Raw genomic sequence first — 15,707 nt, forward strand, 5'->3', positions numbered from 1 at the left:
TCCTTTAATGAGTATCGGTACTACCTTTGTAATATTTAAATAAACTAGTTGTTAAGGACTGTTGGGCTCGACTAGTATCAATACTAGGGTTCATGGTATCGATACCACTATGTAAAGTAGTATCGGTACCCCTTGAGTATTGGTACCAAATTTGCATTCTGAAATTTGAACAATTTGAAAAACAACTAGTAGTATCGATACTACCAAGAGAGTATCGATATTTTTCTTACCTTTGTTATCGATACCACATGAACAATATCGATATTGTAAGAACAGTATGGGTACTACGTACCCAGAAAACTATTTTGTATTCAAATTCTAGTTTAATGGACTTTGAATTATTTTTGAAAACTTTGAACAAATTTAATCAAGTCCAAAAATATTTTGCCTTAATTTATTATATTAAAATATTATAAAATATTATTCAACACAGGTTTTATTGTTTGAAGTTTATTTTTTTTTCTTGTGATACAATCATGTTGTTAGGTTGCCTAATCCTGATTCTTTTGCAGGGAGGATTTTGTTCTTTTGGCTGAAACTTGTTTCAAGAGCTTTGGTGATAGAGTTAAGTACTGGGCAACTACCAATGAGCCTAATATGTTAGCAGAAATGGCTTATGTTAGAGGAGTTTACCCACCTGCTCATTGTTATCAGCCTTTCGGAAATTGTTCCGTTGGCAATTCTGACAAAGAACCTTTTATAGTTGTTCACAACATGTTATCAGCCCATGCGAAGGCTGATAAGCTATATAGAGAACAGTTTCAGGTTAAAGAATGAGATTTCCTATATGTTCCTAGCTTAAACACGGCTTTATAATGTTTTTTTTTTCTTACACAAATTTGATGCCGCTGCAGCCGAAACAAGGTGGTTCTATAGGAATAATTGCACATACACATATGTATGAACCACTACAAGATGTAGAATCTGATCATCAAGCCGTCAATCGAATTCTGGCTTTTACAGGCTGCTGGTAAGTAATCTCAACCGAAGTATTAAACTGCGTTTGCCTCCAACCTCCCAAAGTTTTAATAATTCTACGATGGAATACGACATTCAGAAGTTGTGAACCAAAGCAAACCAAACACAACCCTCTAGAGTGGAACGTATTGATTGTGTGATTGTGAACCACAGAAACTCAGAAAGTAACTAGTCTTGGAATCATGATGAGAGTACACGAGTTGCATGAAATGAAGATACGTAAATGACAGAGAGGATAAATATGTATTTAAATACATATAAATATATATTAATGTAAATTTTAACAATTTTAAAAATATTACAACTTTCTCAAGTTTTGGGGGGACCATGTAGTTTCGCCTCTGATATGACCCTTCCCTTTCTGCTGGCTTTTTCTTTGCCTTCCAGATTTCTTTTCATCTTTCATGAATGTGAATGTTTGATGCAAATATATCTCAAACATAGATATATTCAATATACATTTTAAGAATTATTGGAGGTGGTATCTCGGTGCATATTCATATATATGGGCCATTAGACTAAGTGTGTCAGATTCGTTTTGGAAGCAAGTCAGTTGTGGACCACCATTCACTCTTTTTCTTTCTATATTCTCATGGAATAAATATGTTATATATTCCTATGCCACACATAATCCAGTGTTACTATTATACACACAAACACACACACGCACACACACATATATATATATATATGTTGACAACAAGAATATCAATTATTTCAAAGTGTTTTCATATCTTTAGAGGATCATAACCTGATTTATATCCATACGTGTCATACATTAACATGTTAATAAGAATTAAAAGTCCTAGTACCATAAGTCTATGCTAGAACTTTTATAAGTAGCATATGGATTTTACCTCTAAGATGCCTCACTCCAGATAGGAGAAGGATTGCAGATATTGAGATTCAAATCTCAACCTTCTACATGAACCGAATGAACTAAAATCCAAGTTCAGTAAAGACATGTTCTTCAATGTAACATGAATTAAGTTATCATCAAGCAGGGTATTCGATCCATTGGTATTTGGAGATTACCCTCCGGAAATGCGCCAGTACCATAGGAGTGAACTGCCAAGGTTTTCCACTGAAGAAACTATGTGAAAGACAGTATTGATTTTATTGGCCTTAACCATTATTCAACATTAGATGCCAAGGACTGCATCCATTCTCCTTGCATCTTAGGTGGAGATCATTTCATCAGAGGTTTTGCATACACAACTGGAGAAAGAGATGGCATTCTAATCAGAGAGCCGGTAATTCCTTTTCTTGCTCTTGCTTGTATCTAGGCAGTTCGTGTACTACAGTTTACTTTGCAAATCTGAAGTTTATTACAAGTTTACTTTGCTGTATTTTGGCAGACTGGTGTTGAAAGATTTTATGTCGTTCCATGGGGCATGGAGAAGATTGTTGATTATATTTCAAAAAGATACAATAACATGCCTATATATGTAACAGAGAATGGTAAGTTGCAGAGCTATAGGTTTTGCCCATGGCGGTTTTCAAATCTTGTAATTACCTTATTTAAATTTATGTAATTTTTTTTACTTAAAAGTAATTGTAGATAGCAAACTTCAAGCCTATTAGTCCATTTTCAAAGCTCCAAAGCAGCCTTGGTAGCAATAGGTTAAGATGCTCCCACCCTTTATTTGTTTTTGAAGTATTTATGTTGGAGATCCGTGTCAAACAAATTTTCAGACATTGATACAAAGATATAATCTTCCAATCCTTTGAATCTGACGCAACCGAGTTCAAGTCTTAGGCATGTCGTCGTAGATACCGATAGAATTTGAACCTGTAACATTAGTGTAGAACATCAATAATTTTTCTCAATCAATCCATATATGTATGAATATATATTTCCTTTTAACTTGATTACATTCTTGCAGGATATTATCCTCACTTACTAAGGCAGTTCCAAATTTGCTGCATGATGTCAACCGAATCAAATTCCACAAGGGCTACCTTGCTGCTTTGGCCAGAACAATTAGGTAATTCAATTTATCTTTCTTTACCTCTGTGCATATTAGAATATGAGTACGGGAATATGACCTTTTAAGGACCCAAAAACTTTAGAAAAATGAACCTACACTTGCATCTGAGTAACTCAATAAATATATACCTGTATCCAACACTTGCATCTGACTTTAAAACCCGAAAATAAAAGCTCTATTAACATTAAGATGGGTTGTCAATTTGAGACATGAAGGGTGCTGATGTACGAGGATACGTTCTGTGGAGCCTGATGGATAACTTTGAATGGGCAGGAGGTTACAGTTTAAAGGTCGGACTTTACTACGGTAGTGTTTGTTTTTACTGAGCAATGTCTGCAAAGTTTTTATGTCTACGCCGCGTAGATCACGTGCAGACATTGGGCTTCGCAAACCGTTTGTTTTTTTAAAAGACAAAAACTCTTCTAATGTCTGCACGAAGTCTTCTTGGTGCAGACATAGTTTTATGTCTTCAAAGGTCTTCAAACCTCTTTAAATAAATTAAAATTATTTAAATCTATTTTAAAATTTTATTTTAAAATATGGATTGATTTATTTTAAAATATGGATTGGTTTATTTTAAAATATGGATTGATTTATTTTAAAATATGAAAAAAAAAATTATTTTAAAATATGGATTGATTTATTTTAAAATATGGAAAATTTTATTTTAAAATATGGATTGATTTATTTTAAAATATGGATTGATTTATTTTAAAATATGGAAAATTTTATTTTAAAATATGGATTGATTTATTTTAAAAAATTTATTATTGTAGTTGTATGGATTATTTAAATTAGTATTATAAAACTAAAATTATTTAAATTTCAATATTGCAAAACTCTTTTAAGTTTAAAAAATCAGTTTATTTATATTTTAGTTTATTTTAGCAGTTTGCAGACGTTAAAAAATAAACAGTTTTCTTCTTGCAGACTGCAGACTTTTGGTCCACATATTCTGCTGCAGATGTGGTTCGCAAACTGCAGACCTTTTACCTCTGCAAAAACAAACACCACCTACGTGATCGTCAAACTATTAAGTGAACTCCGAAGCTTTCCGCTAAATGGTTTCAATATTTTCTTGCAAACAGAAGCAGTGCAGGAATTAATAGACTAAGGTTCATCAATGGAAGACAGAAATCTCAACATTTTGAGAAAAACAGACATACCATAATTGCTAGAACCGAAGCAAATGCAACTGTTATGTGATATCCAACATGTCATCAGGACTTCACCTTGAGTTGTTTATAAACCAACCCGTATGAAGTAAACTAAATTAGTTTGTATTTTCCATCCAAGTTCAATAATCAACGGAATTATAAACTGTCATTTTCTAATTAATTATGATACTCGATCTATTAATCGACTAATCCGAATAACGTATTACAAAGGTCCAAAATGGCGGTGACCCTCCCACTCCAATTTGTCCCATTCGTAAAAGTCACAACTCAAACCTCTAACCTTAGTTAAGAGATCTACTATCTCATCTCACTAGATCAACAGATTATTGTTACAACTTTAACATTTTTAATCTTTTAATATAAATCCTAAATTTCAAAATATTATTGAATGTAGATTTATTGGGTGGGGGGAAGCAATTAATAACATATTAGGTAACATTTGACAACTAATGTAAACAATTAATAATAAATTTGAAAAAGAAAAAGGCCCGTTCACCGAAATCTTTGGATACACCGTAACTAACTACTAACATTTAATATTACTTACCACTTCTCGATTCAATTAAATTCATAGGATGTGATATTTTTCTTATAATGATAATATAATTTGAAATTGTTTTTTATTTATCCAAATACAATAAAATTATTATTTTCAAATTTTCTTTCATATCATAATATATAAATTTATAAAACAAAATATAAATCGATTCGTACAGTACAAGTCAAGATATAATATAAAAAATATATTAATTTTGTATATAGTATTTATATATGCACGTTTTATAATCCGAGTTAAATCAAAATATAATATATAAAAAATATTAATTTTGCATATAATATATTTATATATGCTTTGTAGTATGCGATTGAATCTTGAAAAGGACATGCCAAAGAAGATATTTTTAAATTATAGTTTTATAATTCGTTTCGTTTTTCGTAAGTTAGGTCGGACTACGATATTGAAACTTTCTTTTATAAAACAATCGTACTCAATATACAATAAGGTATAAATTTAAATTATAATACTTATAATATACGAAACGAAACACGTATACGATAGTTGGCTCAAATTCGGAAAATGCAAGGGAAAAGTGGGTAATAAGCAAGAATGAAGTAAAGTTTGGGCTGAAATCTTTGATAATTAAACAATTAATGGCATGTTTAATTTGAAAGCTACAGTAGAACCAACAATTAAATTTTGGGCTTGCCTGGATAACTTGGCACTCATTTTCTTTATGCAGCTATAATTATAAAGCCTCATTGGCATAAATTCATTGTTATTTGGGGTAATAATTAAGAAATATTATTTATGTATCATAAAATTATGATAAATATATTTAAAATTTAAAAATAAATGGAAAAGACATTTGTCGATATTTTAAAGGTATTTATAGAATTACTTTTCTATTAATATATATGTTAATTAATGATTTATTAATTAAATAATTATTTAAATTTTATAAATATTATATAGGAAAACTTAATACTAGTATTTAATAATCTTTTTCTCTTAAAAACTAACCTAAAATGGAAAGAAGAAAAAGGAACTGAGTTTGTAAATAACATAAATAAAATTTATAATTTAATGTTCTGCCAAGTTCGAATCCTACCACCGTTACTCTTAGTGGACAATCTGTAAATTCTTATTTGAATCTCAATTGGATCTCATGTATGCCCTAGCACTTAACTAGATGAGTCACCCTTACATAAACTTTTATATACCAAAAACAATTAATGTTAGGTCAATAAATTATATAATATCACATGGTAAAAGGTTAAAATAATATTTTTTTACCCTTTAACTTCATCAATTTAATTTTTTTTAATCCTTAAATTTTTATTATGTCTCCTTTTTAGTAGTCTGAAATAAATATAAGGTGGTATTTGTTTATAATTTTCTTAACTATTGACAACTCACCACACCTTGTAGTCGTAACTACTCGAACTCTGTATTTCAATGGAGAACAACATTTTCTCTAACCACCGATGACTTATTACGTCTCTTTTAAGACTCAAACTCTTATTTTTGTCAAATTCACCTAAAATGATATAACAGTAATGGATTGTACAGATGTTTAAGTTATTTAATCTTATTGAAATGTTAACTAATGTTAAATTTTTTTCTATCACACCATAAAAAATTAAAATTATATTAAAAAGATTATGTTAGTGTTTCAATACGGATAAAATAACTATTTTTTATGAAGCATTAAAAAATGACAATATAATTAACATTAACTTAATGGTGTTAATATTTCGTCATATCTGGATCAATTTTATGAAAAAGGTTAAAATTTAAAGACTAAAAGAGATGTAATAGAAGTTTAAGGACTAAAATGACTAAACTCATAAAATCAGAGGTCAATAAAAATATTCTACCTATAAAAAATCATTAAGTAATCATCAAATATTAACTTGATCCAACTTAAATAAACAAAAAGCAAAGACTCTAAATTAAGATCATGTTCTCGTCATTATAAAAAATATGAGGTAAAAAATGAATTTGATGGAAACAACGTCGGTGAATGGGACCCAAGTTTCGTAAAAGACATAATAAAAATCCGGTTTCCATCTTCTCCCTGTGATCTTCATAACTTTCCCATGTGATAAATCTAAAGTGCCTTTTCTCAACTCTTTGCTGGCAACTTCCATGTTTAATGTTTGGTTTTTAGTGTCTATACTTTGTGTAACATTCTTCATTCTAAACAGAAACTAAACCCTGCAAAAAAAAAATGAAACAGCACAGGGTCCAATGAAAAAATAAACTTCCCAACGTTTATAATTTCACCACCTTGCTTGAAAAAAAAAACCATATAACGGAATATGTTTCTGTTACTAAGTTGCAACAATGGATGAACTCATCCTATGAAGATTCAGTGTTTGCTTATTTCTCTCTCTGTGTCTAAACTATGGACTTCAACACACGTCTTGATTATACTTTGTTCCGACTCACTCCAACTAGAACCAGGTAACCTTAATTTGATTCTCTGTTTTTGTTGTTGTTGTTGTTGTCATTTCATCTGATTTGGTTTTGGTTTGTCTGAAATTAAAGATGTGATCTGGTGATTTTTGCTGGAAAAGAGAATGAGAAATTGGCATCTGGTTTGTTAGATCCCTTCATTTCACATCTCAAAGCTGTTAAAGATCAGTTATCAAAAGGTGGCTACTCTATAACTCTTCGTCCAGTTGGCTCAACTCCTTCCTGGTTCACTAAAGGCACTCTGCAAAGGTAAAAATGTTACCGATATCGAGATTCAAACTTCGGATGTCTCTTGTTAAGGTTGTCTGTTTTTGAACTGACGGTCGTAACAGGTTTGTGAGGTTTGTTAGCACACCAAAAGTTCTTGAGAGATTCGTGACAGTCGAGAGAGAGATTGAGCAGATTGAAAATTCAATTCAATCAAATGAAGCAGCACATGCTGCTGTGGTTACAGAGACAGATGGTATGTTTGGACCAAAATTTCCTTGTCTGAACTTGATCTTTTATTGTTACTTCATTATATTATGAAGATCTTTTGATGTTAGGGTGGATTTTGGTTTATGAAATTCATCAGTTTTGTTGAGTTCTATGCTTTGGAATTCAGTCTTGTAATAGTATAGCCAATCATGTTTGTCATGACTAAATGGTAAGTCCGTAAGTGGTAAGTTATTCGGACTCGAATCTGAACGTCGGATAACAGGTTGTAGATATTGAGATTCGAACTCCACCAAACTAAATGTCTACCTCTTACGGGTGGCCTTGGATTATTTCAGAATATATGGTGTTAGATATTGACTCAGGATTGTCATGAGTGTTAATTTTGCTCGCATACGGTAATGTAGCAAATTGTCTGATTTTCATCCAATTTGGATTTGGCAGGAACCGAATCAGTTATTTCAGCGAATTTCCAGAAAACTTTTTCTTCATCAAAGGTATGTTCTGTCTGATCTGCTAAACATTTGTTTGGTTTTAAAGTTTTGATATCTTAAATTCTTAATTCAAGGCTGTTTATTTTGGTGATTCGATTCAGTCAAATGGTGAATTCAATGGGACTGGGGATGCTGTTCAAGAAGAAAATTCAAAGTAAGTTAAATTTTTCTTTGCAATTTACCCACACCAGCTTTGATTTTTCTCGGTACATTTCTTGCATTACAATGCAGCAATTGCTCATCTGAGGTTAACCTGCAGGGTTCGACTTCAACGAGTTTTGGAAACTCGGAAGAAAGTACTATCTAAAGAACAAGCAATGGCTTATGCTCGTGCCTTGGTTGCCGGTTATGAACCCGATAATATTGATGATCTCATATCTTTCGCGGATGCTTTCGGTGCTTCACGATTAAGGTAATAAATGATTTCCATCGGTCAGAAGGACTTAGGACTGCATTTCTATAGATAAAACTAGAATATGACCACTAGACATAATGGGATCTTCATGGTGTATGTTCCGTTTCTTTATAGAAAAAGACACTGAATTCATTTCAAAAATTGCAGCACTAGACGAAGCCATGGAAGCTTTGTTTTTATGCAGATTCTGACCATTTTTGTATTGCATAGAATTATCATTTATATAATATTCTGTCTTCTTTTTCTTGGAATAAACATTATATACATGTATGTTTGATGTTGTACATAGAATAAAGGGCCATTTATCTTCGATAATCGGAAATATAGTCGATTTTATTTGATCTGTCAGGGAAGCCTGCATAAATTTCATGGACTTATGCAAGAGAAAGAATGAAGATAGGCTTTGGATGGCTGAATTAGAAGCAATGCAAGCAAGTCCTAGACCAGACTTGTCTTACCTCGGAACAACCGGGATTGTACTTGCTGGGGAAGAAAATGATCCGAATGAAAATCCGATGATGAATTTCTCTAATGCCAAGCAGAATGGTTCAACCGATGCATCTGATGCAGGGAGTGCGGATATTAACCCAGGTAAGGACAGATACCGAAATTTCTTCGGCCTTGAATGATAGTTGATGTTCTGAAATCATTTTAACATGTTCTACAGATGGAAAAGCTCAAGTACAAATGCAATGGCCATCCCATGTTCCTCACTTCATGCACAATTTTCAGGGTCCTGGATTTCAACAAATGCCTCCATATCAAGGCTATCATTTTCCCGGTATGCATGCTCCGGCCCCATTTTATCCCGGGAATATGAATTGGCCTCCGTATGTAGAGGATTCAAGTCTTTCTCGTGGTTGGGAACTGGATGATCATAGAAGTCATAGATCATCTTCCAGGAGCAAGAAGAAGTCTTCAAGTCGTAAGGTGGATGAAACTTCGAAGCAAGATGAATCGACTGAGCCTAGTGATTCAAGCTCTGAGGGTGAACCAGGACAGCAGGTTCGAAAGAAAAAGCACGGAAAGAAAGGCTCAAGAAAGGTAGTCATCCGTAACATTAATTACATTTCTTCCAAGAGGAATGGGGAAAAGGACAGTGATTCTGAAGAGGCTTCTGATGAGGATGAGTTCATTGATGGAGATTCACACAAGCAGCAAGTAGAGGAGGCTGTTGGATCATTGAACAAACAACATAAATTGACCTCGCGACATCATAAGAAGCACGAGGAAAGCAAGCATAGAGACACTGTTTCATACGATGACGATGAACATGAAACGAAGGTAGCCACTGCAAACAATCCCTGGGATGCTTTCCAAAACCTTCTCTTGCAGGAGAAGGATTTGGATTCTTCAGACCCTGCAAGGTTGCAAGATGAATACTTTGTAAACACGGGTTCCGAGCCAAACTCTGAGTCAGTAAGAATTCAGCCTGTTGTGTCCGGTGATCCTTTTCTAGGCGCAAAGATGAATAGAGGTAATGAAGGTGAAACTCGAGGTGGAAACTACAGAACAAATGAGTATGATGGACAGGTTTTTAAGAAAAGAGAAAGCACAAATGAAGAGTTGTTAATGCTACAAGGCAATGATTCTTGGATCAGTTCTCGGAATGGTATCTCAGATTTTACCACAGAATCTACAATGACCAAAAGTCGAAAAGAAGGAGACTGGTTTATGAACAATCAACTGGATAAATCAGTAAACCAGGATGAGATCATAGGCATCAAAATGTTTGATGGGGATAATTCGTCTTCGTTAGCTGCCGAACGTTTTGACACTGAGGTAAACAAGAATGATGCTTTTGTAGACGACTCTTTGATGATTCAAGGTCCACCAATGGAAGAAGATCAACTTGATTCTCAGTTGAGGGTTGGTGTAGGTATGGTTCCTGAAATAGAAACTACTCGATACGAAAATGGCAAAGCAGGAAATTTACAAAAGGCTGCTTCTGTTCCATATGAACCGGATGACCTTTACATGATGCTTGGACGTGATTCAGCTGACATAGATGCCGTCGCTTCTCGGACTCCAGAAATTGACTACGAAATGAATGTATTATCCGCTGAAGCAAATAGTAGACATTCGGATATCACAACAACCGGTGCTGATGACAAGGATACTAATGGTAAAACAGATGGAAGTTCCAAAGGGAAACTTCCGAATAAAGAATCTCGATCTAGAGTTCCGAACCGATCACTTGTTAAGAGCAAATCAGACATGTCATCAAAGATCAGGAAACCACCAGCCGGAAGCAGAACCGCAGTCTGGAAATCTAGATTTGATCAGGTATTTATCTACCTTTTCTAGGCTCTAAACTGCAATGCTTAATGTGGTCAAGAATTTTAATGCGTTGCATATGGCATTTTTTATGGCCTTGAACAATAAAAACTTCCAATTCTCTATTCATTAACATGTTTCTAATTTCTTGCCCTCTGCCTTGCCTGCTTTTGAATAGGAAGACGAGATTCGAAAGAAAATCGAGGAGTTACGGATTCAGCGCCAGAAGAGGATCGCGGAGAGAAGTGCAGCTAATGGTTTTAACTCGGTTACTTCCGTGAGAAACTCCATGGAAAATAAAGCCTCCTCAACTCCTATGAAGAATCAACCCGAGACTCAGGAGACTAAGAAAGTACCAAAGCCAGTTCTAAGACGTTCCACTATCGAACGCCTTGCAACTGCTCAGAACACTCCGAAGGTCTCATCAGCTGAATCGAGACCAAACCAGCCGAAAAAGTCGACATTGAAGGACAGTGGTTCTTCGAAAACCGGGTCTCGGAAGACTAAATCAAGCACAAACAAAGTAAAAGCTTCAGATAAGAAAAGTGGCACAAATAAAGCTCATTCCAGTGACTCTGATGCACTTGGAAAGGACTCGAAAGAGGTAACAGTCGCACCTGAAGCAACTCAACAAACTGCTATGGTTGATGATTCCAAAGACATCCAAGAGTTGCAGAGTACTACTTCGATCGTAACACCTGAAGAAAATGAAATATCTCAAAGCTCCAAGGGGAACCATCTTATTGAAGATAAGAAAAGTGGCACAGATAAAGCTCATTCCAATGACTCCGATGCACATGGAAAGGACTCAAAAGAGGTAACAGTCGCACCCGAAGCAACTCAGCAAACTGCTATTGTCGATGATTCCGAAGACATCCAAGAGTTGCAGAGTACTACATCGATCGTAACACCCGAAGAAAATGAAATTTCTCAAAGCTCCAAGGGGAACCATCTTACTGAAGATGACAAGCCAGTGCAATTAGATCATGTAAATGCAGAAGATTGTAATGAAGATATTCCTGAGATTATCACAGTTGATCCCGTGCCACCATCGCCTAACAAAAACGTGACATTTCCGACTGTAAATGCCGAAATGAACAGAAAAATGAATGAAAAAGATGAGTCACCTAGGATTATTTCTGAAATAGAGATCATCTCGACTCCGCCCCCGCCGAATGAAGTAATGGAGATGGAACCTGCCATGCACTCCAGGAAGAAATGGAACACCAGTCAAAACTCTCCCAAAGCAGCCAAAGGGTTTAAAAAGCTGCTTTTCTTCGGAAGAAAAACAAGAAACCCCCATACTTAAATTGATACCACAGCCATAGTTAATTCTTGCTAGCAGCTTTGTGTAACGTTGTGTTCCATGGGAAGATATTTATTGTGCAAAAAATTGGATCAATTTTTGAATAATCTGTTATTATTATTTAACTCTTTTATTGTGTTTTGTGGGAAGATCTTTATTTGTGTTTCTTAATAACTCAACTTTATCAAAGAATTCAAAATCGACCGTGAAAACATCTAAAAAAGAGTTACATACAGGGATGAGGGAACAAATTTTGAAGACACAAGATGACCTCGTATATTTGTTTGTCGGGTGAAAAGCATCGCCGAAAATAAATAAAATATTAAATCAATAAATATTAAGTTTTTAAACTTATATATTATACTTATAAGAGTGTCAATCAAACTAAACTTAATTGACAAAGTGGATGATTAATCTTTATATAAATTGAATTATGCTATATTCGAGTTGTTTTTTTTTTGTTGTGATGTATTTATCCTTAATCATTTTAATCTTTTTTGTGTATGGTGTGTAGACACCCGTTTTTGTCCGGGTCTTTTCTATCTAATTGTAATTGTTATTATTATTATTATTATTATTATTATTATTATTATTATTATTATTATTATTATTATTATTATTATTATTATGCTTATTTATTGTTATTAATATATTACAAATTTTTGCAGGCTCAAACCCGAAGCCCATCAGATACCAAGCCCGACCCAGAATTACAAGACTTGGAGCCCAGACCCGGTTCAGGCCCAATACCAATCCCAGGCCCGCTCAGTAACCCAAAGTAATTAGGGTTTGAAACCCTAAATATCATCAACTCCATCAGCCGCCGCCTTCAACTTCTCATCTCTAGCCGCCGCTCAAGCCGACTGCTTCCCTCACCGCCGCTGTCATCGGAGCTGATAGAGTCCATCCATCAAACAGTGACCGGTTCCTGTAAAAACAGTAACCAAATCAGAGCAATAGTTAACCTAAATTGAAAACCTATTTAAAAACGAAATAAATCCCGAAAATTCAGGATTTCACCAGCTACCAAATCAACCCATAATTTCCCTAAGTTCTAGATATCATCATTCAGCAACCACAACAAAAAGGAGAAGAGGCAACCATTTTAAAGGGGACATTCGGTGATAACCGAAAAAAAAAAAGAAGTTCAGAGAGTAAAACCAAATTGAGAACCAACAGTAAAAAGCAGAAAAAACGAGATAGAGATCTTACCTTTAGGGAGATTTGATCGTTGCTTCCTCACCGGAGTTAGGAGGGGCCGCCATCGAAGGTAAAACCTTCACCTTTCTACGATCTAGGGTTCGAATAGGAGGGGGTTTCGGTTTCTGTTTGGGTATTAAAGGGTTTTTTTTTCGAAGAGGGGGAGGGGAAAGGCCATAGGGTGTCTCGGGTAAGGTTTCTTGCGCCATTGCCGCCGGCTGCGCCGGCCGTGGCCTCTTTATTTTCTCTCCACGGCGGAGACAGAGGCGGAGAGGGAGAGAACCTTGAGAGCATTTTTTTTTCTCTGTTTTAAGAGAGAGGGGCAGACGAGAGAAATGAGGGAGTTGGAAGGATTTTGGCCGTTCGGTTGGCTTTATATGTCTGATCCCAAACGACGCCGTTTTAAGGGTTCAGGGTATGCGTGTTTCAGCATGAAAGGGTAAATAGCCTATTTGGTCCTCGCATCTTTGTAACATCTTACCCGTGTTTCTCATATTAAAAGGGGTAAACCACACTTTTGGTCCCTAATCCTTTGTATCCGCATTATTTAAGTCATTTAATGAAATTATTATTGTTTTATTTCGAGTCTTTTAGTTTTTAATGATTGCATTTCAGTCATTAATTTGTATATTATGTTTGCTGATATTATAATTTGGTTGTGATATTTATATTTATTTCGTTTTAGTCACTGTTTCAGTTTATTGTGCATTTTCCTTTGATATTCGGATTTGGTCATGAAATTTGCAAATGTTATATATTAGTCACTGTTCATGTTTTATATCATATTTGTCTATATTTGATTCTGGATTTAATATTTTCAAATATTTCAATTTAATCACTGATCCCAGGCATTTTATTATCTTTACTGTTATTTGAATTTGGTCACCATATTCGTATATATTCTATTTTAGTCATTGTCTGATGTTTGGTTTAATTACTCTGTGATCTTTTATGTTTCTGTTTATTTCATTTTAGTCCTTACTCTTTTATATTACTACTTTCGTGAATGTTGGAATCTGATCTCGTATTGTGTAATTATTTTATTTTAATCACTGAATATAACTTTGCATTTTTTAATTTTTGGCTTCAAGTTCTAATTGCTTTTATTTTAGTCATTTTCTGTTTTTTTAATATATTTGGTTTAATGTCTATTTTATTTTCTTTTGTTTTGGGCATCTATGTTTCCTTGTTTATATTTTAGTCCTACTAATGTATATTATGTCATTTTTGTGGATACTTGACTTTGGTCCCAATGTTTGTAATAGTTTCATTTTAGTCATTGATTTTATATGTTAGGTATTTTTGTTAATGTTCGAATTTATCCCTGACATTTGTGAATATTTTATTTTATTCATTTATGATGATTTTATTGTACTTGTTATTCGGTTATTTGTATTATGTAAATAATGTTTTTTAGTAATGTGAATATTTTATTTTGTATTTCCAATTACATTTATTATATTTTTATCTATGTATGAAATATTCGATTATATTTTCAAGAACACGTATGCGTAGAATGGGCGTGGAAAGTACCACTTGGTCGAAGTGGTACGATCCGATACGGCATTTTAACGACATAGGAACTTGCAACAAGTCGAGTATATTTTACTAATTAATTTATTTTAATAATGCAATGTGTGTTTTTTAATTCAGTATTTATTTCATTTTTGTTTGAATGCAAACGTTAATTTCATTTATATTCGATTTGCATATATATCAATGAGAAGGGAATATTCTAATAATGATAAGAAATATTAGAGTTAGCTTTTCCGATGGAGGATTGCTAATTTTGATATTTCTTTTCAAGTTAAAGAATTTTCTCTATTTATTTAATTCGAATCAAATTAATCAATGTTCAATAAATGGATCACATTTTAATTTCATATTCGATTTATAAGTTCTGCCATTTACGACAACGTGTAAGCGATCCAGTACCAGTTTTTGGGCTTAATCCTTCTCTACACGTAACCGATTCCCGAATCCATTTAATCGAATCTTTGGTGACGCATACCAAATTTTGTCTTATAAAATGATTTTTTTAAAATTGTTTTAAAAGACGTTTTTAGGTATTCGACCTACCTAACCTAAAGGTCGATGGCGACTCTTTTCAATTTTATTCAAATCAATTCAAAATCACCCAATCTTTCCAAATTAAAGTCATAATCGTTTTTTAAAATAATATTAAATTATTTTTTATAAAAAAATGGTTATGACAGCTTGGCGACTCCGCTGGGGACTTTTTTAGAGAGTCAAGCTGTAGGTCGCTTACACATTGTCGTCTTAGTGGAAATTATAAGTTTGAGTACATAGTTAACTTTTGATCCGTTTATTGAAATTTTTAATTGCTTCGTTTTTTGTCATACTAACATTTATTTTTGGCTTTCAGCTTTGTCAAGATTTTATCATTTTTTTCCTTGTTTTGTTTTCCTTTTGGGTCGAAGGTAGGTATGTTC

The 15,707-nt window shown here is 33.7% G+C and overlaps 1 protein-coding gene and 1 pseudogene across 1 annotated transcript; both read left to right on the plus strand.

Annotated features, from left to right (window-relative positions):
• Nucleotides 1-507: 507 nt before the first annotated feature.
• Nucleotides 508-3,253, plus strand: LOC120120475 (annotated as a pseudogene).
• A 3,679-nt stretch (nt 3,254-6,932) lies between these two features.
• LOC120122501 (COP1-interacting protein 7-like) lies at nt 6,933-12,124 on the plus strand. Its single transcript, XM_039141642.1, has 9 exons — nt 6,933-7,115; nt 7,200-7,376; nt 7,460-7,590; nt 8,007-8,059; nt 8,158-8,210; nt 8,316-8,468; nt 8,821-9,062; nt 9,139-10,757; nt 10,927-12,124. Exons 1-9 carry the CDS (start codon nt 7,057-7,059, stop codon nt 12,055-12,057), a joined length of 3,618 nt encoding a protein of 1,205 aa, XP_038997573.1. The 5' UTR covers nt 6,933-7,056; the 3' UTR covers nt 12,058-12,124.
• The last annotated feature ends 3,583 nt before the right edge of the window (nt 12,125-15,707 follow it).

The sequence above is a fragment of the Hibiscus syriacus genome, unplaced genomic scaffold (genome assembly GCF_006381635.1).
Source record: "Hibiscus syriacus cultivar Baekdansim isolate YM2019G1 unplaced genomic scaffold, ASM638163v2 tig00001120_pilon, whole genome shotgun sequence".
In the NCBI taxonomy this organism is placed as follows: domain Eukaryota; kingdom Viridiplantae; phylum Streptophyta; class Magnoliopsida; order Malvales; family Malvaceae; genus Hibiscus; species Hibiscus syriacus.